This window comes from Stereum hirsutum, assembly GCF_000264905.1.
Source record: "Stereum hirsutum FP-91666 SS1 unplaced genomic scaffold STEHIscaffold_14, whole genome shotgun sequence".
Lineage (NCBI taxonomy): Eukaryota > Fungi > Basidiomycota > Agaricomycetes > Russulales > Stereaceae > Stereum > Stereum hirsutum.
The window spans coordinates 1,304,900-1,326,618 of NW_006763144.1; the positions used below are offsets into that span (position 1 = coordinate 1,304,900).

Here is a 21,719-nt window from a genome sequence, read left to right on the forward strand (position 1 = left end):
GGCGCCTCACACTATGGTTGGTCACAGGTTCGGGGATAGCCGTACTGGAGGTGCCGGCGGTTCCAACATGGTTCCGATTTTGTAATTCGGCACCGGTATGCGGTAATGCGGGGAAATATCAGACGCGAGTGACGCTATATAGCTCAGGCCCTTCGTGTTGTTCTCATAGACCACGACGACGCTTGACTTTGTCTGAAAAACGCGAAGGAAAATGCTGAGAGCACAGAGCCGACTTGTTTTGCGTCAGCGCCTCCTGACACCGCAGGCTGCTCAGAAGGCCCCTATCTCATCTTCATCGCTCAAGCCAGCGATATCGGCGCGTTTGAACCCGGCATCTCGTCCTTCCGCTCGTGGTAGAGACCTGACATCCGTTCTTCCTTCATCTTCATCGATATCCTCTAGGAATATGTCTACACACTACGGGGAATCTGCGGCTCGTCCTGATCCCGACAAGGTCGTGCAAGATATCGCTGACTATGTTCATGGGTACAATATCGAGTCGGATCTGGCCTACGAGACGGCGAGACTCTGTTTGATTGATACTATCGGGTGTGGCTTGGAAGGACTGAGGTTCGAGGAGTGCAGGAGGCTGCTGGGTCCGGTAGTTGAAGGCACTGTGGTTCCTAACGGTGCGCAGATCTCTTGGTTTTATGGCTTACCCCGCACTAACTAGCTTCCCCGCATTCCAGGGACCAAGGTGCCCGGGACCAATTACCAACTCGATCCTATCCGTGGCGCCTTCAACATTGGCACAATCATTCGCTGGCTCGACTTCAACGACTGCTTTTTGGCCGCCGAATGTGAATATTTGAACGCCTTTTTCGACGACCTCATACATTGAGCTAATTGACTTCATGATGACGTCTGATAGGGGGCCATCCTTCCGACAACTTGGGAGCCATCCTCGCAGTCGCAGACCATCTTTCTCGCAAGGGCGAAACTGTGACGGTCAAGCAGATCCTGGAGGGAATGATCAAGGCGCATGAGATTCAGGGTTGCCTGGCGCTCTTGAACTCCTTCAACCGTGTTGGGCTCGACCATGTCGTTCTCGTCAAAGTCGCCAGCACTGCCGTCGTCTCGAAGATGCTGTAAGTTACACACTCTTTCCTTCTCGGTACGCCATTCCGTGATTCACAAATGGTTTGGTCTTGTAGTGGTCTCAATCGCGACCAGACTATCGATGCCATTTCGCAGGCATGGGTCGACGGCCAATCTCTTCGCACCTACCGACATGCTCCCAACACGGGCTCACGCAAGTCTTGGGCTGCTGGTGATGCTTGTTCGCGTGCCGTCAACTTGGCTTACCTCGTCAAGAAGGGTGAGAAGGGCATGCCCTCCATCCTCACGGCTAAGACCTGGGGTTTCTACGATGTTCTCTTCAAGGTTCGTATTCCTGTTTCCTCACTCGTAATCTTGTTAATTCTAAGGACTAATTGTCCTCCTCCGAAACATCAGGGCAAGCCGTTCGAGTTCCAACGCCCATACGGTTCATACGTCATGGAAAACGTCCTCTTCAAGATCTCATACCCCGCCGAATTCCACGCCCAGACGGCGGTCGAGTGCGCGCACATTGTTCACGACAAGTTGAAAGCTCTAGGCAAGACCTCTGACGACATCAAGAGCGTTCGCATCCGTACGCAGGAAGCTGCGATCCGTATCATCGACAAGCATGGTCCTCTGGACAACTTTGCTGATCGGGAGTGAGAACTTTATTCTACACATATTGGCCTGCTCACAAACTGACGTTCGACTGTTTCAGCCACGCAATCAGCTACATGGTCGCCTACCCTCTCATCCACGGCAACTTGACCTCGGAAAGCTAGTCAGTCCACCCTTAATTCTCAAGCGTACGAATAACAACACTGACACATCTACCTCAGTACCGACAAAGCCGCCGCTGATCCTCGTATCGACGCCCTCCGCGCAAAGACGCACTGCGTCGAAGACAAACGCTTCAGCGTAGACTACCACGACCCTGAGAAACGCTCCATCGGCAACGCTCTTCTCGTCGAGCTTAACGACGGAACCGTCCTTGACGAGGTGGAGGTCGAATACCCTGTTGGCCACAAGCGTCGCCGTGAGGAGGGCACGCCTCTCCTGCTCTCGAAGTTCAAGCGTCATATTGGACACCACTTCGACGAGGCTCATCAGAAGAAGTGCGTCTTTGAATCCTAGATATTTTATTTCTGACTACGCTAATGCGGTTCATTTTTTCTGCAGGATCTTTGATACCGTTTCGGATGCGAAGTCTTTGTGGGCGCTGCCTGCGGACAAATTCACGGACATCTTCGTGAAGGCTTGAACAGTTGTAAAATATCCTGCGTTGGCATTCTAGACGAGAAAACTTCGAGACGATAGTATGCCGCAGTACGCAGTGAAAACAACCTATGCATTGCTTCATAACAATCTACCAAAGACCACGTGTACGATATTGGAAGGTTACGGGGGCTATTGACTACGTTATCCGGACGACGACCGAGAGCCATACAAAACAGACGACCTGAATACATGCGAGAGCTACAGAACATGGATATACGATTGCAGGATACTTCACGAAAGACGCTGATGGAGTTCGAACAGCTACATGACAAGAACAGGATGTTTAGAATAACTGCGAATACAACAAGACAATAGGGAGGCCCGCGAGCCAGGATCGCTACTAATAGACGAGGCGGACGGAACCGACGTAGACACGACGACAAATGCAAAGACCAGTAAAAATGGGAATCTATCAAGGGTTGTATATGCTTGAGCTGCAAGTATTATAAGTAGTGTTCACGTTCTAACGACGGGAGTAATGGGACCCTGCTGCGTCTTGCGGGATTTACCCCTCACCTTCTTCCTAGCCGCACCACTAGCTCGCTCATTGGCCGTCCCTTCAGGCCGATCTTCCCTCCCGCGATCCTCCTTCTCTCTCCCACCGCCGCCGCCGCTTATCTTGTTACGACTCGCGGGGGCGACATCGGGACGATTTCTCGTCTGCAACGGAGCGGAGGGCAGCCTAACTTTGGCTGACCCGGGTTGGATGGCAGGCCCAAGGTGCAAGCCGAGAGCTGGTGCCACCGTGCCACTCTGGATGGCGAGACCGGCGTGCATAGGACTGGGTGTCCTACGTCCTGCGGTCGAGTTGGGGTGCGTATACTGTAAAGGGACGTGGCCTTTTCCGGGGCTATCGACCGAGTTGTGTCTAGTCCTGATCGTGGTCTCGTCGTGAGAAGGCAAGAAACCAGGCAGAGCGGAGACAGACTCTTCTTCAGGGACGGCAGAAAGACGACGTTGAATCAGTCGGGCGAGAGGAATAGAGCGAGGTTGCTGTGCAGAGAGGCTGCGACTGCGTGCCTCCGGAGAGGCGGGCGACGAAGGAGGACGAGCAAAGTACGGCTGCCCTGGACGAGTGGCCTGGCCTCTGGCACTGATGGAACCGCGAGGCGTATTGGGAGGAGGCCGGGGTCGGGGAGGAGAAGCGGTAACGGAAGCGAGAAGGGCATCACGCCTAGCCAAGAGGTCCCTGAGTGTTTCAGCTGGAGAGGTGTTCGACGACGCCTCGGAAGATTTGTGAGTCTGAGCTCTAGAGTGAGAACCGATCTGAATCGAGGGAGCGAGGGCGTCGGATGAGTTCGTGCCATGAAGCTGTTCGTAGACCTGACGACGAAGTTCCTGATTCGCATCAGTAACGCCCATAGTCCGATTACGTATGCCTTCAAGAGCCTGCTCGGTGAACTGAGGGCTAGTCCAGTTGGTAGGAGAAGACATAGATTCCTGGTAGGGGGAGAATGCAGAAGACCAGAGTGGAGAAGAAGAGCTAGGCGGTGTAGGTAACATGTTGCTCTGTTTCTGTAACTGCTGGCGATGATACTGTTGTGCGATTTCCATGGCAGATAGACGTTGACGAGGAGCGGAGGAGCGAGGCTCGATAAATATCTGAGGAAGAGGGGATCCAGCAGCGGGTCGAGAAGAAAGCTTCATCGAAGAGCCAGGACCTTTCGCTAGCATGGGACCTAGATTGTTAGGCGAGGTGAACCCGAAGCCGTGAAGGATTGAAGGGTGGGTGTCGACGGGGGGCGTGGGGAGGAGACTCTGTAGGTACAAGGGCGCTTGCGCGCCAGTACCCGGAAGATCTTTGTAATCGGATCCTGCCTCCCAAGATTTGCCGTGATAGTCTTGTAAAAGATTCTCGAGAATGATCGCATCATCGCCACAAGGGTAAGGAAGATTCGAGACTTGTTCCGGAGGAAAGAGACCGCGAATGTGGGCGTTGGTCTCATTGCGAGGGAGTAAAGGTGAACGATGCACGGGTTCCGTAGGCTGAGATCGTCTCTGGTTGTCGGCAGGCTTGTGATATGCCGACTGGACGGGTTTAGAAGTCAAGCTTTGCTGAGCGGTATGCGAAGTTTTTCGTTGCGAATGCGTGGGTTGCATACTCTTCGAGCGGTCGATCGGGGGGTTACCGTCATGGCCGAGGCCCCATATCATACGGGGAAGACTATCCGGTTCCTCGATGATAGTACCTTCAGCACCGCTGAACAGAAAGATGTCAGATGTTAGTCTCATATCGGGCTACATAAAGACATACGAGGGGCAGCGAGCGTAAGGCAAAGAAAGTGGGCCATGAAGAGCGGGGATAGGACGGGGCGGGGAACTTGCCCAGGAGATCCATCCTATGTATGGGGTGAGTAAGCGTAGTGCTGGTAATAGGTGCCAAAAAACCCGAATACTGACCGTCCTCATCAGCTTTGAGCACAGGGGTGGAATCCGGCTTGGGTAACTCTTTGATGGGTTGTGGGCGCAAGAAGGCATCGGATAATCCCCCGTCATGCTCTATGATAATGATAGAATCTATGAATGACAGCGGGATAGTACATGAGCTAAGGATGCTTCCACAGAGACAGCAGGAGTCTTACCTGACCTATCTCCATCTAAAGAGAGATAAGATTCTACGCTACAGAGGGATGCGTCCTGAGAATCTGTGGAAGTGCTGGTGTCCATGAGGTGGCGCTGTTCAGGCATAGACACGATACGCAGGGTGTTGGCTCGGAGCTCAGCTTTGGCGGCACAGATGGCGTCCGTTTCTGGCAAAGAGACATTACGAGATTTTTCGATGGATCCCTGAGAGGGTAGATTACGACCCAGCGGGGGCGGCTTCATGGTGCGTTGAACCTGTAACAAGGCCGACGGAGAAGAACTAGCTAGCGCCGAGATGTCGTGTGAAGTCGAGAAACCCAGAGAAGACAGTGACGACAGTGAGGATTCGTTGACCGAGAATACTGGGCTCTGAAGATCAGAGGCTTGAGATTGGCTGGCCGTAGGTGACGGCGACGCTGTCGACGTTTGCACGGAGCGTTCGCTGCACGCTTCAACTGAGATGCCCGCCATGAGAGTAGATAGAAGATCTCTAGAACAACCAAGAGAAAATGATAAAAGAAAAGAGAGCGTGTACGAGCGATGGGCGTAGTTGCTGGCCCGCGGTCGAGGTGGGGAGAGGCAACGTTGAGTGTTCAATTCGGCGGGCAATTTGGAACTTATACAGTCGCCCGCGTGGCCCGTCCGTACTTTCAGACTCCGCTCGGGTTCGAACACATCGCTTCGGACTTCCGACGCTTGCCACGTACCTCTCCGACGCTCGGTACCGTTTTCACCTCATGAATACCACTGTAGCGAGTCTCGCATACGACTCTCATTTTGGTCCACCCTCTGAGCCTTTGAATATCGAAGACTTCATAACAGACGGCCGCAAACCACTATCTTCATCCGAGGAGAATCTCTTTACGTCGAAGCCCTGTCACATACAGAATAGAGACGCTCTTGAAACTCTCACCGAGGACCAACGAAAGGAAATTCAAGATGAATGTTGGTATGCCGTTGACCCACCTCTAGATATGGGCCGAACCTGATTAAAACTTCCAGCTTGGATGAATTGAATGCCAACGTGAAGGACACGCTCAAAGATCCTCGTCTATACGCTCATGCTCGTCGAACCCACGAGGCGGCAATTATATCCGTGTATGAGACAACAGAAACGAATGTCTCCAACCGAAGAAAACGGAAAAGAGAGGACCTTGCCCCATCAGCTCAAGATCCTCCTGAACTTGTTGCCTTTCGCGAACAGCTGACAAATATAACCTTGCAAAGCTGGCCGTCCGTATGTTTTCCCAGGTTACATTCGACGATACTGACTCCGCCATTTAGTCTGCCTCATACGGCCTCCTTTTTTATCCGCGGTCCCAAAAACTCTGATCTGAATCCGCTAACAGAAGTGGTCCGTTAACTTTATCTCACAAAAGCATCGAGAACTAAATTTTCAACATCGTAGAAACATTCAATGGATGACGTCCCAGCTGTTTCTCAAGCCATTCTCACCATATCAGTACACCAGCGCATTGCCTGGTCTCATAACTTTATCGCTCGTCTATCTCAGCACGCTATGGTATCGTCACAAACCCTCGGAGACCTCTTCGAAATGATACCTTGTCAATCCAACGAGCTCCCTTCGGAAACATTGGACGATGATGGGAAGTATACGTACGCAGATAGCTCAAGCAATGTTCCTCCGCCATCGAGTGGATTCGTACTCTGTATAGAGGGAATCGCATACGGAGACGGTATGAGCGAAGATGATTATGCTGAGTATGTCTCTAGTCGACTATACCGCTCCCACCACTGGAGTTGACGTTTGGCACAAGTAAGCTAGTCAAACATCTTGCAAATACAGAGGCACCCCTTCAGAATGGACCTAAGGCACACGACACACCTCTATCTTCACTCTCGGTCAGGCTTCATCAGCCATACTGGCTCCTCCACCAAGGCGATTGCGAGCACTACATCGTGTTTGAAGAGATTCGGTACGTTTCCAGGATCGTTTTCCAGTTCATTGCACTGACTTCGTCGCATAGCTTAATACATCCCAGTGATCCCAAGAGTGGCTATCCGCTTACCCTCCAAATAACGCCACCCTCGCTCAGTCTATGCCGTGCATGTACGCGCGTGCCGGCTGTCTATTCCATCGTCGGGGACATTCGCCTTGGAGAAAGCCCATGTGTTCTTTGCGCCGCCTGCTGGAGGACTATGGGAATTCCCCCAGGTGATCAGGCTGACTTTATCACAGTTGTTCCCCTCCCTCGTCACGAACTTGGTTGGCAGACATAGCCCTTCCATTCGCGACATGCAATAATTTCCTTGTGCTATCTGCAGGAGCTCTCTTTCTCTACTGTAGTTTTTCGACCATAAGTTCGTGGGAAGATTATGTCAGACGTGACACTCGCCAGGCCACGGTTCGTTTGGCTGGGCCACGCGTGACGAACCAATGAAATTGTTCGCAGTACGACCCAAAATTTGATTTTCGGGCAATTTCGGTGCAAATTGGTCACGATTTACTGTTCGTGGACCCACGTATCTGCGTGACTATTGGGTCAAATATGTTCGCCGGCGCACCCTGCGTGATGCGTGACGAACATATGGTCGAAAAACTACAGTAGTTAAGGAGCAATCATTTTGTCCGGAGCCGGTGTAAATTGTAGAGAACAGTAGATACTTAACGGCAACGTTCGCTTGCGCATGTTAAGGTGGCTCGCATTCGTCAAGCCTGGTCTCAATTTTGGCGGCGTTGCTTGCACATCAGGAGAGGCGCCACCGACTGGTCACACCGCCGCAGAACGCCGCGTAATACGCGGTTGTTGACGCGTTATTTGGCTGCATCCTCCACCTCTCCTCACCGTCACCGTCTAGTCTCGTTCTTTTTACGCTCGATCCTCTGAAGAATCCATGCTCGTTCTCATAATGTCTTCATTACTTTTGTACTCAAGTTGGATACGGGACTGATGGCCAGACCGAAATCTTAGGATGCCTTTCCCAGTCGTTCACCCGCCCGTCTCAGCTCTACGTACCTTCTGTCTCAGGCCAACAGTCCCCATTCAAGCATCAAGAAACTTACCGAGGACCAGCAGTCTCGTATGATGAAGCGTCCTTCGAATGCCTATAAAACCATGGCTCGAAAACTAGTTATCCTCATCCATAGGTCTACAGTCGCACTCCACATCTTCGCTTGCACTACTGCACATCCAGCTCAACTGCAACTTTACTTGTATTTTCACTCGTTCGACTATAACCATGTTCTTCTTGGAGACTTCTATTCTCGTCTTCGCCTTCATGGTCGACCTGCTCTTCACTATGGTCTCTGTGGCGCTTGACTTGTTCTTCGGTGCTACTCTCTTCATCTTGTGCGCCGACTGCCAAGTACAAGACATCATTGTGGCCACCACATCTATCGACAAAATCGACTCACTGTCCCATGCACCAGCAAGTGCTAGCCTCTCCGAGTCCGCCATCCAGCACTCCGACCGAGGCATTCACGAGCTCAGCGACAAGCAACGCATCGCTCAGTTCGAGATTGACGTCGAGACTCTGACCGAACGCCTTGCGCTCCGAGAGAACGAGGTAGTTGCTTTTGAGCACTTGGTGAGTCACTCGCTGCTGATATCTACTGTACGAGTATTGTACTGACAATGTTACGCAGACCGCCTACCTCGGCACCGTCATCGAAGACAAAAATGTCCAAATCTCCACTTCGAGGCAAGAGAACGAACAAGAGAAAATAAGACTCGAACAAGAGAAAACAACACTCCAACAAGAGAGAGCAACACTCCAACAGGAGAAAGCAACATTCCAACACGAGAAAACAACATTCCAACACGAGAAAACAACATTCCAACACGAGAAAACAACATTCCAACATGAGAAAACAAGACTTCAACAGCAGGTAAATTGGCCACCCATATCATAAATATTGTGAATGTCATACTAAGCATAGTATCTACCGCTACAGATCCAAACCCACGGCCTGTTTATCGCAGACCTCACCCAAGCTCTCGCTCAAACTCGCACCGACTCTATGCACGAGAAGATACTGGCTCAGCAAGAGCTCGACAGGGCCCACGTGGAGATCCTCGAGAACAAAGCCGATGCTGTTCGTCACTCTCGCAAGGTCAAGCGTCTCAGCAGCGTAGTCAAACAACGTGGCGAGCTCGCCCTCAAACTCGCCCGCCGCCCTATCTTTTTCGACCCCAAGAGTCTTCCCGGCGGACCTATCGCTGCCATGCTTCCTACTCCCCCTGCTTCGCCTGCACTCGTCAATGCCTCGTTCGACAACGAGTCTGCACCGCTCTCCACTTCCATCTCTTCCACCGACAGCGCCGCCTCCCCTCTCGCATGAGAGTCGCATGTTGGTTACATGTCCCTTGCGTTACACATCATCACACACATTCGCCAGTCCCCTTGCACATATTCCCCAATCCCATTGCATATATTCCCCATTCCCATATCGTATTGCGTACCCAATCTCTCCAGTTTGTTTGTTTGCTTGTCTGCTGGCCTATGTTCTGTCTTGTATTATTTAGTCATTCCTGCCTCATGTACTCGTCCACGCCCCGTCGGGCTCCATCTCCTGTTCCCATTCCTACTACTATATCGTGTTACATTCTCAATCTCTCCGGGATGTTTGTGTTGTGTATTGGGTGTCCTAATGATATCCTCCGTTTTGTTGATTCGTCGTGATGTGATTCTGCGTATCATCTATTGCAACCATCTGAAGCGTGAAGACTTCAACAACAACAGGCCGGGTCCATGCTGCTACCAACAAGTAGACCAGAAACGAGAGAAATGCCAATATTTTACATGAGTGTACAGCGTATCGGTACTAAGGGTGCAAGTGAGGAGCAGATGGGGTACCGCAATGGGGCAAGCATGAACGTAGATACTCAGCGGCGGTGTGCGCTTATGCATCTTGGGGTGGCTCGCATCCGTCGAGCCTGGACTCAATTTTGGCAGCGTTGTTTACAAACTAGGAGACGCGCCACACACTCGCATAAGACGCGTTGTTGACGCGTTATTTGGCTGCATCCTCCACCCCTCCTTCCTCACCGTCACCATCTAGTCTCGTTCTTTTTACGCTCAATGCTCTGAAGAATCCGTGCACGTTCCCCGACTATCTACATTGCCTCTGTTACTTGTATACCAGTTGGGCACGCGACCGATGGTCGGGGGGAAATCCCGGGATGCATTTCACAGTCGTCCACGCCCGTCTCAGCTCTACGTACCTTCTGTCTCAGGCTAGCAGTCCTCCTCCATGCATCCAGAAACTCTCCGAGGACCAGAAGTCTCGTATCGTGAGGCTTCCTTCGAATGCCTATAAAAACATGGCTTGAAAACTAGTTATCCTCATTCTCATCCACAGGTCTACAGTCGTACTCCACAGCGTCGCTTGCATCACTTGCACATCTAGCTTAACTGCAACTCTACCTGTATCCTCACTCGTTCGACCATGCTCGTCTTCGTCTTCATGGTCAACCTGCTCGTCACCATGGTCTCTGTGACCCTTGACTTGTTCTTCCGTGCTGCTCTCTTCATCTTGCGGGCCGCCTGCCAAATACCAGACATCATCGAAGCCGCTGCATCTATCAGCAGCGTCGGCGCAGTGTCCCATACGCCGACAAGTGCTAGTCTTCCCGAGGCCGCCATCCAGCACTCCGAAGGAAACATTCACCGCGACCTCAGCGATGAGCAACGTGCCGCTCAGCTCGAGACCAGAGTCGAGGCTCTCAAACAGCGTCTTGCACTCCGTGAGAACGCGAACGCTGCTCTGCAGCGCAAAGTATGTCCTGTTCCTGCTCTCTTATCTACGAGCTTTACACTGATATACCCGTTCTTGTAGTACCTTGCGCTCCGTGAGGACGCACACGCTGCTCTGCAGCGCACAGTATGTCCTATCCCTGCTCTCTTATCCACGAGCTTCACACTGATATACCCGTTCTTGTAGACCACCTATCTCAACACCGTCATGGAGGACGTCAGGCAAGATAAAGAATGGCTTGAGCAGCAGGTGAGGAGTAGTGGTCATTACCGAAATTTCTATTGCCATCCTAATCCTAACGCGTATTATCCCAGGTCCAAAACCTCGACCTGTTTGCCGCAGACCCCAAACTGGCTGGGCAGGAGCTCGAGAGGGTCGACATGGAGACGCTCGTGAACAGAGCCGATGCTCTTCGTCGCAAGGTCAAGCACCTCGACAACGTAGTCAAACATCGTGACGACTTTGTCCTCAGACTCGCCCGCGACCCTTTCTTTGCGAACTTCAAGGTTCTTCTCGGCGCACCCATCGCTGCCTTGCTTCCTACGCCCCCTCCTTCGCCTGCACTCGCCAATGCCTCGTTCGACAACGAGCCCGCAGCGCTCTCCCCTTTCGCATGAGAGCATTTCCATGTTACACATTCCCCGCTCTTGTATTGTGTCACATTCTCAATCTCTCCGGGATGTTTGTGTTGTGTATTGGGTCTCAATGATATCCTCCGTTTTGTTGGTTCATCGTGGTGTGATTCTGCGTATCATTTATGCGGACCACCCGAAGCATGAAGTCTTCAATAACAGGCCGGGCCCATGCTGCTACCATCAAGTAGACCGGAATGAGAGATATGCCAATATTTTCCATACAGCAGCGTATCAGTACTAAGAGTGTAAGTGAGGAGCAAATGAGGTACCACAATGGGGCAAGCATGGAATAACAAACTCTAAGCAGTCCGGGGTGATACAGATGGGCGTGATGACAGCGAATGGAGCGGTAGAACATTGGGGATGAGGGGTCGTGTTCGTCGTAGCAAGGTGTAAAAGGTCGTGAAGTGCGTCAATGATGGGTGAGGGCTGATAGATGAAGGTTGTGCGGCGGCTAGGAGCGATTTCTGCTGGAGCTCGGGTACCTTCTTGCGCCACGCCGTCAACAGTCGGGGGTAGATTTCAGAATAATATATACAAGAACGAACCACAGACGACCATGAGGTTTAGAACGAGTGAACTCACTCGTGCACCTCCACGCGAACGCCGGGCCTGCTTAGTATAGATTTCGGCTGGTGATGATGAGTGGTGTGGCCCGAGCCATGACCGTTGGCTTGCGAGCGTTCTGTTGCGCCACTCGCACGCCTCATCGATGGTGGGGGTACAGGAAGAGGACGTTCTTCAGGCTCTGGAGGGTTCGATCTTCGACGAGCACGGCCCTTGCCCTTGTCGCGTGTGGTGGGCGGCTCTTGTGGGATCGTTATGAGAGGTGCTGGTGGTTGCGCGGATGTGGAAACGGGTACCGCGACGACGACAGGTTGAGAGGGGAAGACCTGAGCAGGAGTTTGAGGTGTCATTCCTACAACTGAGGCCATCTCTTGCCTGTGACGCTGATTCGTAGCTGCGATTATGATCACACGACAGTCAACATTCCTTGCCACATATCATGTCATAAAAACAGGTTAAAGGGGATACATACATTCCAACAGCCTCAGATCGGCCTCCCTGTGGAAGCTCTGCATGAGAGCAGAATAACGCTTCACCTGCCACCCCATCTGGGTCGCCCTTGCCTTATTCCCCTGTGCCATCGCCCACTTCTGTTCCTCCTTGAACCTCCTCCGCTCACTGTCCGCCAACGATGCCTTCTTCCTCAACGCGGCCACTTCGCGCTCCAAAGGGTTCATGGTGTGATTCGGATCGATCCAATCGGACATGGAGTCCCAAGACTGCGTGGTGGCGGTAGTCACCGACGGAGCAGGGGTATCGAGGAACTCTCGCCTCCGACGCTCGTAAAGCCTGTCGACATCCCGGCTGGTATTCGACTGCGTCGGGGAGCGAAACTGGACGAGGCGACGTCGAGAGATGGCGGACGAGACGATCGAGCCATCGTAACTGGCCGTTCCCGTGAGGTCGGACGCACCGGTGTCTTCCACCACCTGGGAGATGACGTCCGTGAAGAGTACACCGCTTGCGACTCCGAGGAGCAGGCAGGCGCATTCAAGTGTGTCGTGCGTGACGATGAATTTTATGAAGATTCTAGCGCCGATTACGAGGCCCACGCCCCAGGCGTAGTAAGGAAACTCCATGAGACAGTAGTAAAGGGCAACACCCTGGGCGAGGCCGGAGAGGACATGGTCCTCGATGGTGATGGTCTCGCGAACGTTTACAAACTTGTTGAAGGCGATTCGCGTGCCGAGGCCAAGAAGAAGAGAAAGAGACGTGGTGTAGGGGTAGGGCATGGACTATGACTGTGCGCAGTAACCAGAATAGACATGGGTGGAGGTGCACAAGACGCCGACCGCGTCTTATATCAACAACGAACACGAGGCTATTTTTCTGAACATTATATCTCACGTGACCGAGACGTAGGAACATTCATGATTCCAAAGCAAATAACGGCAGCATAAATACAAGAATACAGTACACAAGCAATGGAGAAAAGGAAAGATAGACCTAGAGGTCCTCGTCGACGTAGTTCGCCATTGGGTCTTCTCCCATGGAGCGTGTCCTCCGGTAGGCCTCTGCAGAAAAAGGATCCGAATCAGTCTCCATCTTTGCATAGGGAAGAAGTCAAAAAGAAACATACCAAGCTCCTCTTCGGTCACGTCGAACTTCTTGGTGTCAGATTCTCCACCCTTTGACTTCTTGCTGAACCTCTCATCCCCTTCATCCGTCCTTGACTTCCTCTTCCGTTCCTCGCTCATCGCCTCCGCCAACTTGTCTTGGTTAAGCTCGGGATCTTCACCAAGGGCCTTTTTGTTCGAAGCCTTGCTCTTGCCCTTGTCCTTCCGCTCGTTATGCTCTTCTGCAAGTGACTTCTGTTCTGGTGGCGGTGAATGGCGGGAGGAGGATGCAGCGAGTAAGTTTTGAGCGGATGAAGCTTGGGAGGCTAGTTTGCCTGCTTCGCCCGTGCAATACGAGAGGTGGACGGAAGAGTGGCAGCACGCATAGCCCCAAGTGCCAGCTGTCGCGTCATACCATGAACCCCAGACGGCGGTATGGTTGTTGACATAGACTAAGAGCGAATCAAGTCAGCCAACAGCATGGTAACGCGAATGCGAGCACGGCGAACTCACCATCCTCGGGATACTTCGAGCGAGCCTTTGCTCTCTCCTTCCCATGGATGACCTGACCCGTCCGAGAATACTCGACGTACTCCTCCGTCTGTCCTTGGAGAAGCTCCTTCGGGACCTTCTGAAGGTACTCCTCGCCACCATACTTCGCCAGCACGCTGACTTTCGACGTATCCTTGAGCTCTTCCTTCTTTTCTTTGAACTCCTTGTGCAAGAGCTGGCCTTGCGTCGGGTTGGCGTTGAGGTGCACGTCGTTTCCGCGAGCAGCGGCCTGCCATGCGAACAACTGGAGCTCTTGTACCTGAGGAGCATCGCCGGAATGACGCAGGAAATTGTCGCCAGCAAACGGAGCCTATATAATGACCACGGTAAGAGACGGGCAGTGAAGAAAAAAAGTTCAGTAAAAGGACAACGCACCTCTTCTGGAGGCAGGTTCTTCAAAGGGTTATCACGCATCGAACGCGTCTTAGGGTCGTAGTATGCACTCGACGGGTCCAAATTGATGAGATACTTCGCCGTATCCTCACGAATACGCAGATTCCGAACCGTAATCCTCGTCTTCGTGTCCATCTTCTGCCCCACCGCGTCCGCCGAATCCGCATACTTATCCTCGTCCGCGTCCTCCTCGTCGCTCGACCCGAAATCCGCATCTCCCTCCTTGCCCTCCGCCTTGCCCGCCTTCGCCACCCTCCTCACCGCCGCCAAATCAGTCGTCGTCTGATTATCAATCTCCTCCTCCCTCAACCTCTGCCGCTCCGCCTCTATCGCCTCGTACTCCTCGTAGATCTTCTTATGCTCCGACGGGTCGTACCCGTTCCACCTGTCGCGCTTCGCATCGTACCCCGCCGCCACCTCCTGGATGATCTCGTCCGGAGCGATGTCTCGATTCGTGTACTTCGCGCCCTTCTTCCGCGGACGCTCGAGGCAGTCCTGCTTTTTGTGCGTGATGGCGCCGCAGTTCTCGCACGCGCCCTTGCGGTACTTGGTCGCCGCGGGTCCGGCTTTGACGTTCCGGTCGTACCAGGTATCAAGCTTGGTAGAGGAGCGGTCGTCTTGCGGTCGCCGTTGATGGCTGAGAGAGGGCGCGCCAGTGTCGAGGTACCATGGAGCCTGTGAGATGTACTCTGTGACATGACAGTGTTAGTGCTCGTGTGTTTCAGAACATGGATGTGTGGAACGTACGAGGAATATGAGGGTTGATAGCCTTGCCCTCCTCGTCAAGAGCGGCAGGTGCGGTACCCGCTTTACGAGCGGCATCGAGGTCCTTTTGTCGGCGGAACTCCTCCCTGGACAGTTTTCCAACAGCTATATACAGCCAAGTCAGTCATTTGAGTGATATGGTAGTCTCGGCTCTTCACGCACCACTAGAGGAGGCCATGATTTGTTTGTATCGAAGACGAAGATGTGAGAGAGCAAGTCACGAACAAGTCCAGCAGGAGCAGGAAGCGACATGCGTGGCGCTGCTTACAAAGCGTCGGAGCTCACCTGTGGCGCAGCCTCGTGTGGCGACAATCCCCTCACTTTGACATTTCTGCTGCACCCAAGGAAAAGCACATCTGCAGGGTTACAAACCATATAGAAATTCCGTATTATAATCCTTTGATACGAGTGTACAGAGTGATAAACACAAGAAAAGAGAGAGAAAAAAACGCTTAGAAGTACACTTTAAACATTTATGCGGCAAGTAAAAGACAAGAGACAGGCCCAAACGCAAGGAAAGAAAGAAAGAGGAACACATAAGTCAAAAGGACTACGAGGCGGAACCAACGACTTGAGCGAGTATGTATGTAGTCTGACGGCCCAACAAAGAAGAAGGAAGGGTATGAAAGCAGAAAACGGATAGGGTAGGCGGTAGGCTAGAATAGAATAAGACACGAAAGGGGCACAAAGCAACGAGGAAAGAATGTTCGACGGACTGAGCTGAGCTGAGCATTATACGGGAGCTGGTGCGAGGGCGGAGCGGATGTGTACAGTATGGAAAACACGGAGGACAGGGACAGCAACCAAGGGCGGAGAGAGCGAGCGAAGATGACGGTGTATAAGCAAGGCAATAAGAGTGGGGGAGCGGAGATGGTGAGGTTCTGGTGCAAGGCAAGGGTTCATCATCGGTACGACTTTCCGTTCACCTTGACAGACGAGGATTGACCGGACGCGGGGATGGCGCTGCTGCCATTGGGCTTCGGGTTCGGCATGCTCGAACGTGGCTTTTTCGACGCACCCGGTTCTGCGGATGCCTCCTTCATCACCATCTTCGCGTGGATCTCCTCCAACTTGCCCGCCTTCACCTTCTTTGGCCAGAACAGGGTGACGAAGCTGTGTGAAAGATCAGACATGCCGAAAGAAAAAGAACGAGAGCGACGAATACTCACGTCCAAAGATGTCGTCTCCACCGATCTCGGTTCTCGCCCGCCGCCTGCTTGTTCTCAAGCACAACCTCTATCCGCCGTCCGATAGCAGCCAAAGACTCCTTCAGCAACGCGACCTTGTCCTCCCTCGGCATATCGCCCCCAGACAGCTTCAGTTGTTTCTAAAGTCATGGAATGCTCAGCGACGTCATGGAAGAGAGTAAAAAAACAAGACAGGACGCACGAGTTGCTTCTTCACCGGCCGCAACTCCTCCTTTGTCGCCGCCTCATCCATCGACGGACTGTCAAACGAAACTCGCATAAGCCAAGCACACAAACACAAGCAGCAGAAAGAAAACAGACGCACCACTCATCCGAAGACTCCGAATCCGTAAACGTCGGCGTCGGCCTCCTCTTCCTCTTCTTATTACTCGTATCCTCCACCGACGCCACCGCCTCGCTCTCCGCCCTCCTCTTCAAACTGCCCCCAGTATGGCTATTATGACTGCTCGACGCCACCGGCTGCGGCGACGACGAGATCTTGAGCACGCCCTTGCTTTTGAGCGAAGTCTCGTACGACCGCAGCTTCTCGTCATGCTCCCTCAATATCCCGAGCAAGAAATCGCCCCGCCGGACGAGATGGATCGCGTTCGGAATGGGCTTCGACGCCGTGTCTTCGCCCTTCTTGCCTTCCTCCAGGAAAAACTTCCCCTCGAGCCCGAGCTTCGGATCCTTCTGCATCGCCTCCCAATTCCCGAACCCGTACGTGAACGCACCAACCAAAAGCATCGCGTCGTCCTGCGGGCCCCATCGACCCGACCAATTGAGCGTGGGCCGAATGTTCTCGATCGGGATCGCCCAGTGGTACCGCTCTTCTTCGGTCAGAGGGCTGAGGTGGTCGTAGAGGATCTTGAGGTCGCGCGTCCGGGAGACGACGGTCTCGGCGTTGATGTTCCCGACGTTGCGATACGTGACGAGGACGGCCTTGCTCTTTTGGGCGGTGGTGAGGGTCTCCCCTGCGGCGAGCCGAGCCCGCTTCTGGTTATTGTTCTCCTCGACGGCCTGGGAGCAGATATCGACGATGTCGTCCGCGACGTCGATGATCATCCCTTTGTTCTTTTCCCCCAGTTTCGCCTCGGTGACCTAACGCCACCCAACCATCTTCAACAAACCGACATCCCAACTACCGAAAAGAGAGAAAAAAAACTCACTATAACATCATACCGCTGCCTGATATCCCCCCACTTCTGCATACTCCTAATCAACACCCTCACATCCCTCTCCTTAAGCTCCATCGCCTTCTGACTCGCCGTCTTCCTCTGCGGCTGCGGCTTCGGCTTCTTCGCCGCCGGCTGTGGCGCAGGCTGGTCGATATCCATCCCCTCGTACGACACCGGCGCATGCGACCTCTTCCTATCCCTCGAATCCGCAACGGCCAACTCCTCCGCCTTCTTCGCGTCCTCCTCGCGCTCGATCTTTTGTCGTTCTTCGAGCGGGATGATGTCCTCCCAGGAGAGATCGTTCTTCACGTCCGTGATGTCCGCGAATTGGGCCATGAAGGCCTCGCCGCCGAGGGAGGCCCCGCCGTCGGCGCCTTCAGCCATCGTTTCGTGATCCTCGGCGCGGTTCAGGATATCGTCGAGGTCCATCTCGTCCAGCTTCTTGCTTTGCTGCGTGTCGTCCTTGTCGAACCTATATAGCATCCAGGGCGAAAGAGGCGTATATGTCAGCGTTGATCGTAGGGGGCGGAGCGGTGCAGGGGGCGGCGGCACAGGTGGAGGACAGGATGAAGGAGGGAAAGGAGGGGACAAAGGCGCGGGGGAAGTAAAAGGAAGGGAGGTTGATGGAGGCGCGGCCGACGACAAAGAAAGCCGGCATTCAGGGGGAAGGGTGACGGCGAGGGGAAATTACGCACATCTTCTGTGCGCCGTACTTGAGCACGGCGGTAAGCTCATCCTTGCTCAAATTGTCAGGCTTGGCCAGGTCCTTCACGTTGCCGCCCTTGCCAGAGAGGTGCGCCTGGGAAGTGTCCATCTGGTTGATGACTAAAACGGCGACCGTGAGCAGGGGAACCGGAGCGAGCCGGGCGAGGCGAGGGCGAAGACGAATGGAAAGGGCGCGAAGCGGCTAGGCACCGCGGAAGGCGTCGTGGAAGACGGGGACTCACTGGCATATTCCAACACCATCTTCTTCTTCGCGCGCTCGAGGACGTCCTCCTCCACAGTGTCCTTGCTGACGAACCTGTAGACGCTTACATGGGACTTTTGCCCAATGCGATGAGCGCGGGCCATCGCCTGCAAGTCATTTTGAGGGTTCCAATCGCTCTGTGTGCGTGACGGACGGAAGACGAATCAGTACTGCCGCTCGCTTAACCGATAACGTCCTCGTCGGCGTCGGCAGAGAAAGAAAGCAGGAACGGGGCTCACATCGAAGATGATAACGGTGTCCGCCGTCTCCAAGTTGATGCCCAGACCGCCCGCGCGAGTGGAGAGCAAAAAGACAAAATCGGGTGAGCCGGGCGCGTTGAAGTGAGCGATCGACTTCTTCCGTGCTTCCGACGCGACCATCCCGTCCAGCCGCTGATGCTGGTACCCACGCAGCGTAAGATAGTCGGTCAGGATGTCCAGCATGCGCACCATCTGACTGAAAATGAGGACGCGGTGCCCATCGGAGCGCAGCCGCGCGAGAAGCTTGTCCAGGAGGACCATTTTACCACTGTTCATGACGAGGCCCTTAAGGACCTCCTCGTTCGCATCGGCCTTGACCTCGGCGCCGTCGAACAGATAAGGGTGGTTCGCAGCCTTTTTCAATTCCATCGCTGCATACGGCGACGGCCAAATCAGCTTGCTGACCAGGTCACGCGATGCAGGGGTAAAGACGCACCAATATTGAGCAAGCTGATGTTGTTGTTCCCGTTCGCGCTCTTGACGAGAGCCGAGAAGTTCTGTCATAGATGTCAGAGAACGACCGAGAACTACGAAGAGGCACGAAAACAAACCTTCGTCAGGATGTTCTTGTAGAAATGGGTCTGCAGACCACTCATCTCGACACGCAGGATGCGCTCGCTCTTCGTAGGCAAGGACGTGAGCACGTCGCGCTTGAGCCGTCTCAACATCAGCGACTCCAGTTGCTTGTGCAGCTCCTGGATCTTTGTCTCGTGATCGGCATCGTTGAGGTCGAATTCGTTCGTAAGGGCGACTGAAGAGGAATTTTGTGAGGACTAGCGGGATAAGTATAAAACGCGTATACTCACATTTCTCGGGCATCAGGAAATGCATCAAGGAAAGCAACTCTGTAAAGCAAGGGTCAGCGGTGTGACACAGACCGCCCAAACGTCTACTCACCCTTCACGTTGTTTTGAAGAGGGGTGCCCGTGATGAGCAACTTCGATGCCGCCGAGAAAGATCTCAACGCCTCATAAAGTTGACTCTCCGAGTTCTTCAACCTGTGGGCTTCATCGACCGCGAGGACTTGCCACTTGATCTCACCGAGCTCTTTAGAGTCGCGCAAGGTCAACTCATACGTGGTCAGGAGCACGTTCATCTTGAGTTTCTTATTCGACGGCCCAAACTCGTACGTCCGGATGATTTCCCGTGCGGTAGCGGTGCCGATATAGGTAATGACATTGAGTTCCGGAGCCCAGGTGGCGAACTGGGACTGCCAGGCGGTGATGGTCGAGAGGGGAACGATGACGAGGAACGGTCCGTACTGGTTCATCTGGTGGAAGAGATAGGACAGGAACGCGACCGTCTGCACGGTCTTTCCGAGGCCCATCTCGTCCGCAAGAATTCCTGGAAAGTCATTAGAAGCGGTGCTACCGAGTGGCACAAAAAAAAAGTACATACCGTTCTCGCCATGGCACCACAGATACGCGAGCCAGTTGAGGCCCGTGAGCTGAAAGTCCTTCAGCTTTCCGCCCGTCTTTGTGATGTACGGCGGGTCCTCCATGATTTTGACGAACTTCGGACGCTGGTTCCTCGAGTACAACGCGCTCTTGAACGGGAACTTTGCCTCTGCCTCGCGCTCGCGGAAGGCTTCGACGAGGTCCTGCGCGAGCGTCTTGATCTGACCCATGGACTCCCACGTACAGTGCTCGTAGTTGAGGCCTTGCCACTTGACGAAGTACTCGGGTTCGGTGCCGCGGACGCGGTGCGAGATGACGCGCTCGACCTTGCAATACGTCTCGAGCTCCTCCTTGTCGCGCTCCTTCTCGAGCAGAAGCGACTCGCGGTCCTCGGAGGTGACGGCTTCGGCGAGGCGGGCTTGCCAGATCTTATAGTTCTTGATGTAGTTGTCGACGCGTTTGAGGCCTTTGAACCGTTTGAGGAACTCGTAGACCTCGTCTGTATTGTGTAGATGCGAGAATCCCTTCCATTTGATGGTGAAGCGCTGCAAACAAACCCCTGTAAGCGAACGAATATCAACTACGAAACGGATAATAGCACGCACAATATTCTCCGTCCAAATGTCCTCTGGATCGTCGTCGTGGCCTTCATCCCGAACATGACCAAGAACCGCCTCAATCTCGTCGCCCTCCTTGACTGTGGCGGAGGTATCGACGTAATAACCAGGGTCTGGCTCGTCGAAGGCGGCAAAGTCCTCAATGTCGTCTGCGTAGTTGGGCACCTTGACGCCACGGTTCGACGTGCGGACTTCCTCTACGCGGGGTTTCTTCTTCTTCTTCGAACGCGCGCCGTACTCAGAGTCCGAGTCTGAAGAGATTGGACGCGACGGAACTAAACGAGAGAGGTCAGGGGGAGGGGAAAGAGGTGGCGAGGGGGAATGGGACGTACCTCTCGCTTTCGGCGGGGCTTTCTTTCTCGGCTTCTTGGGTGCAGACTTCTTCTTGGTGGAGCCATACTCCTCGTCCGCATACGACGCGTCGTCCTCGTCGTCCTCTTCGTCGTCGGCGACCGAATCCTGAACACACAAAATGGGTGGCGCACACCGAACATGAGCCTAGCGCGCACAGGAAAAGGGGGAAGGATACGCACTGGGTCCTCCTCATAGTCGATGTCCATAGGGGGCGAGGGCTGCTGGGCGTGGTAGACGGGTTGGACGGGCTGTGGGTCGTCGAGGTAGTCGACGTCGGCGTCAGCGTCAGCGTCGTCCTTTGCATCGGAGTCCGAGTCTAGGTGCATGTTGTCGTCCGTGGTGAGGTCATCGACGTTGTTGGAGTAGGGGTGCTCCGGGGGGGAGAGGTTGTCTAGCTCGCTCATGGGGTACATGAAGGAGTCGTCGGTGAGGACGACGGGTCGGGGGGAGAGATGGGGAGGGGAGATGAGAGAGGGACGGAAACGTAGGGACGACGTGGAGGGGACTGATTCACACGGTGACGAGCTCGCCCCGTGGCGCCGGGGATGGCCGCGAGCTGGAGCCATCGCTACCGCGCATAGCGGCCAAGCGTGTTCCAGCGCGACATCTCGTATCTCCCCTTTTCCGGCCCTTTTTTGTGTTCTCTGCTCCTTCCAGACTTCTCTCTGTC

At 53.9% G+C, this 21,719-nt stretch overlaps 7 protein-coding genes across 7 annotated transcripts; 3 read left to right on the forward strand and 4 right to left on the reverse strand.

Annotated features, from left to right (window-relative positions):
- The first annotated feature begins 173 nt into the window (after positions 1 to 173).
- STEHIDRAFT_102563 (2-methylcitrate dehydratase) lies at positions 174 to 2,589 on the forward strand. The gene is made up of 8 exons (XM_007308128.1): positions 174 to 629; positions 690 to 800; positions 872 to 1,088; positions 1,155 to 1,383; positions 1,456 to 1,700; positions 1,760 to 1,822; positions 1,881 to 2,156; positions 2,221 to 2,589. The coding sequence occupies exons 1-8, from the start codon at positions 212 to 214 to the stop codon at positions 2,300 to 2,302; spliced, it is 1,641 nt and encodes a 546-aa protein (XP_007308190.1). The 5' UTR covers positions 174 to 211; the 3' UTR covers positions 2,303 to 2,589.
- Positions 2,590 to 2,775: 186 nt separating this feature from the next.
- On the reverse strand, positions 2,776 to 5,373 carry STEHIDRAFT_114081 (uncharacterized protein; the record flags this gene model as incomplete). The annotated part of the gene is made up of 4 exons (XM_007308129.1): positions 2,776 to 4,519; positions 4,574 to 4,658; positions 4,720 to 4,818; positions 4,902 to 5,373. 4 exons carry the CDS (start codon positions 5,371 to 5,373, stop codon positions 2,776 to 2,778), a joined length of 2,400 nt encoding a protein of 799 aa, XP_007308191.1.
- Positions 5,374 to 5,618: 245 nt separating this feature from the next.
- On the forward strand, positions 5,619 to 7,340 carry STEHIDRAFT_149341 (uncharacterized protein). The gene is made up of 6 exons (XM_007308130.1): positions 5,619 to 5,851; positions 5,905 to 6,135; positions 6,187 to 6,256; positions 6,311 to 6,624; positions 6,681 to 6,839; positions 6,891 to 7,340. Exons 1-6 carry the CDS (start codon positions 5,640 to 5,642, stop codon positions 7,141 to 7,143), a joined length of 1,239 nt encoding a protein of 412 aa, XP_007308192.1. The 5' UTR covers positions 5,619 to 5,639; the 3' UTR covers positions 7,144 to 7,340.
- Positions 7,341 to 8,103: 763 nt separating this feature from the next.
- Positions 8,104 to 10,807, forward strand: STEHIDRAFT_114082 (uncharacterized protein; the record flags this gene model as incomplete). The annotated part of the gene is made up of 7 exons (XM_007308131.1): positions 8,104 to 8,451; positions 8,510 to 8,752; positions 8,804 to 9,144; positions 9,591 to 9,758; positions 10,010 to 10,157; positions 10,274 to 10,642; positions 10,703 to 10,807. 7 exons carry the CDS (start codon positions 8,104 to 8,106, stop codon positions 10,805 to 10,807), a joined length of 1,722 nt encoding a protein of 573 aa, XP_007308193.1.
- Positions 10,808 to 11,837: 1,030 nt separating this feature from the next.
- STEHIDRAFT_160647 (uncharacterized protein) lies at positions 11,838 to 13,055 on the reverse strand (the record flags this gene model as incomplete). The annotated part of the gene is made up of 2 exons (XM_007308132.1): positions 11,838 to 12,217; positions 12,296 to 13,055. 2 exons carry the CDS (start codon positions 13,053 to 13,055, stop codon positions 11,838 to 11,840), a joined length of 1,140 nt encoding a protein of 379 aa, XP_007308194.1.
- Positions 13,056 to 13,187: 132 nt separating this feature from the next.
- On the reverse strand, positions 13,188 to 15,296 carry STEHIDRAFT_102570 (pre-mRNA-splicing factor SLU7). Its single transcript, XM_007308133.1, has 6 exons — positions 15,252 to 15,296; positions 15,072 to 15,194; positions 14,307 to 15,013; positions 13,893 to 14,241; positions 13,403 to 13,831; positions 13,188 to 13,337 (listed from the first exon to the last, which is right to left on the reverse strand). Exons 1-6 carry the CDS (start codon positions 15,265 to 15,267, stop codon positions 13,270 to 13,272), a joined length of 1,692 nt encoding a protein of 563 aa, XP_007308195.1. The 5' UTR covers positions 15,268 to 15,296; the 3' UTR covers positions 13,188 to 13,269.
- A 695-nt stretch (positions 15,297 to 15,991) lies between these two features.
- STEHIDRAFT_160649 (uncharacterized protein) lies at positions 15,992 to 21,615 on the reverse strand (the record flags this gene model as incomplete). Its single annotated transcript, XM_007308134.1, has 16 exons — positions 15,992 to 16,202; positions 16,259 to 16,416; positions 16,479 to 16,536; positions 16,602 to 17,377; positions 17,446 to 17,926; positions 18,150 to 18,279; positions 18,402 to 18,558; positions 18,661 to 19,052; positions 19,118 to 19,178; positions 19,233 to 19,432; positions 19,488 to 19,526; positions 19,579 to 20,025; positions 20,080 to 20,623; positions 20,684 to 20,970; positions 21,028 to 21,154; positions 21,229 to 21,615. The coding sequence occupies 16 exons, from the start codon at positions 21,613 to 21,615 to the stop codon at positions 15,992 to 15,994; spliced, it is 4,455 nt and encodes a 1,484-aa protein (XP_007308196.1).
- Positions 21,616 to 21,719: the final 104 nt, after the last annotated feature.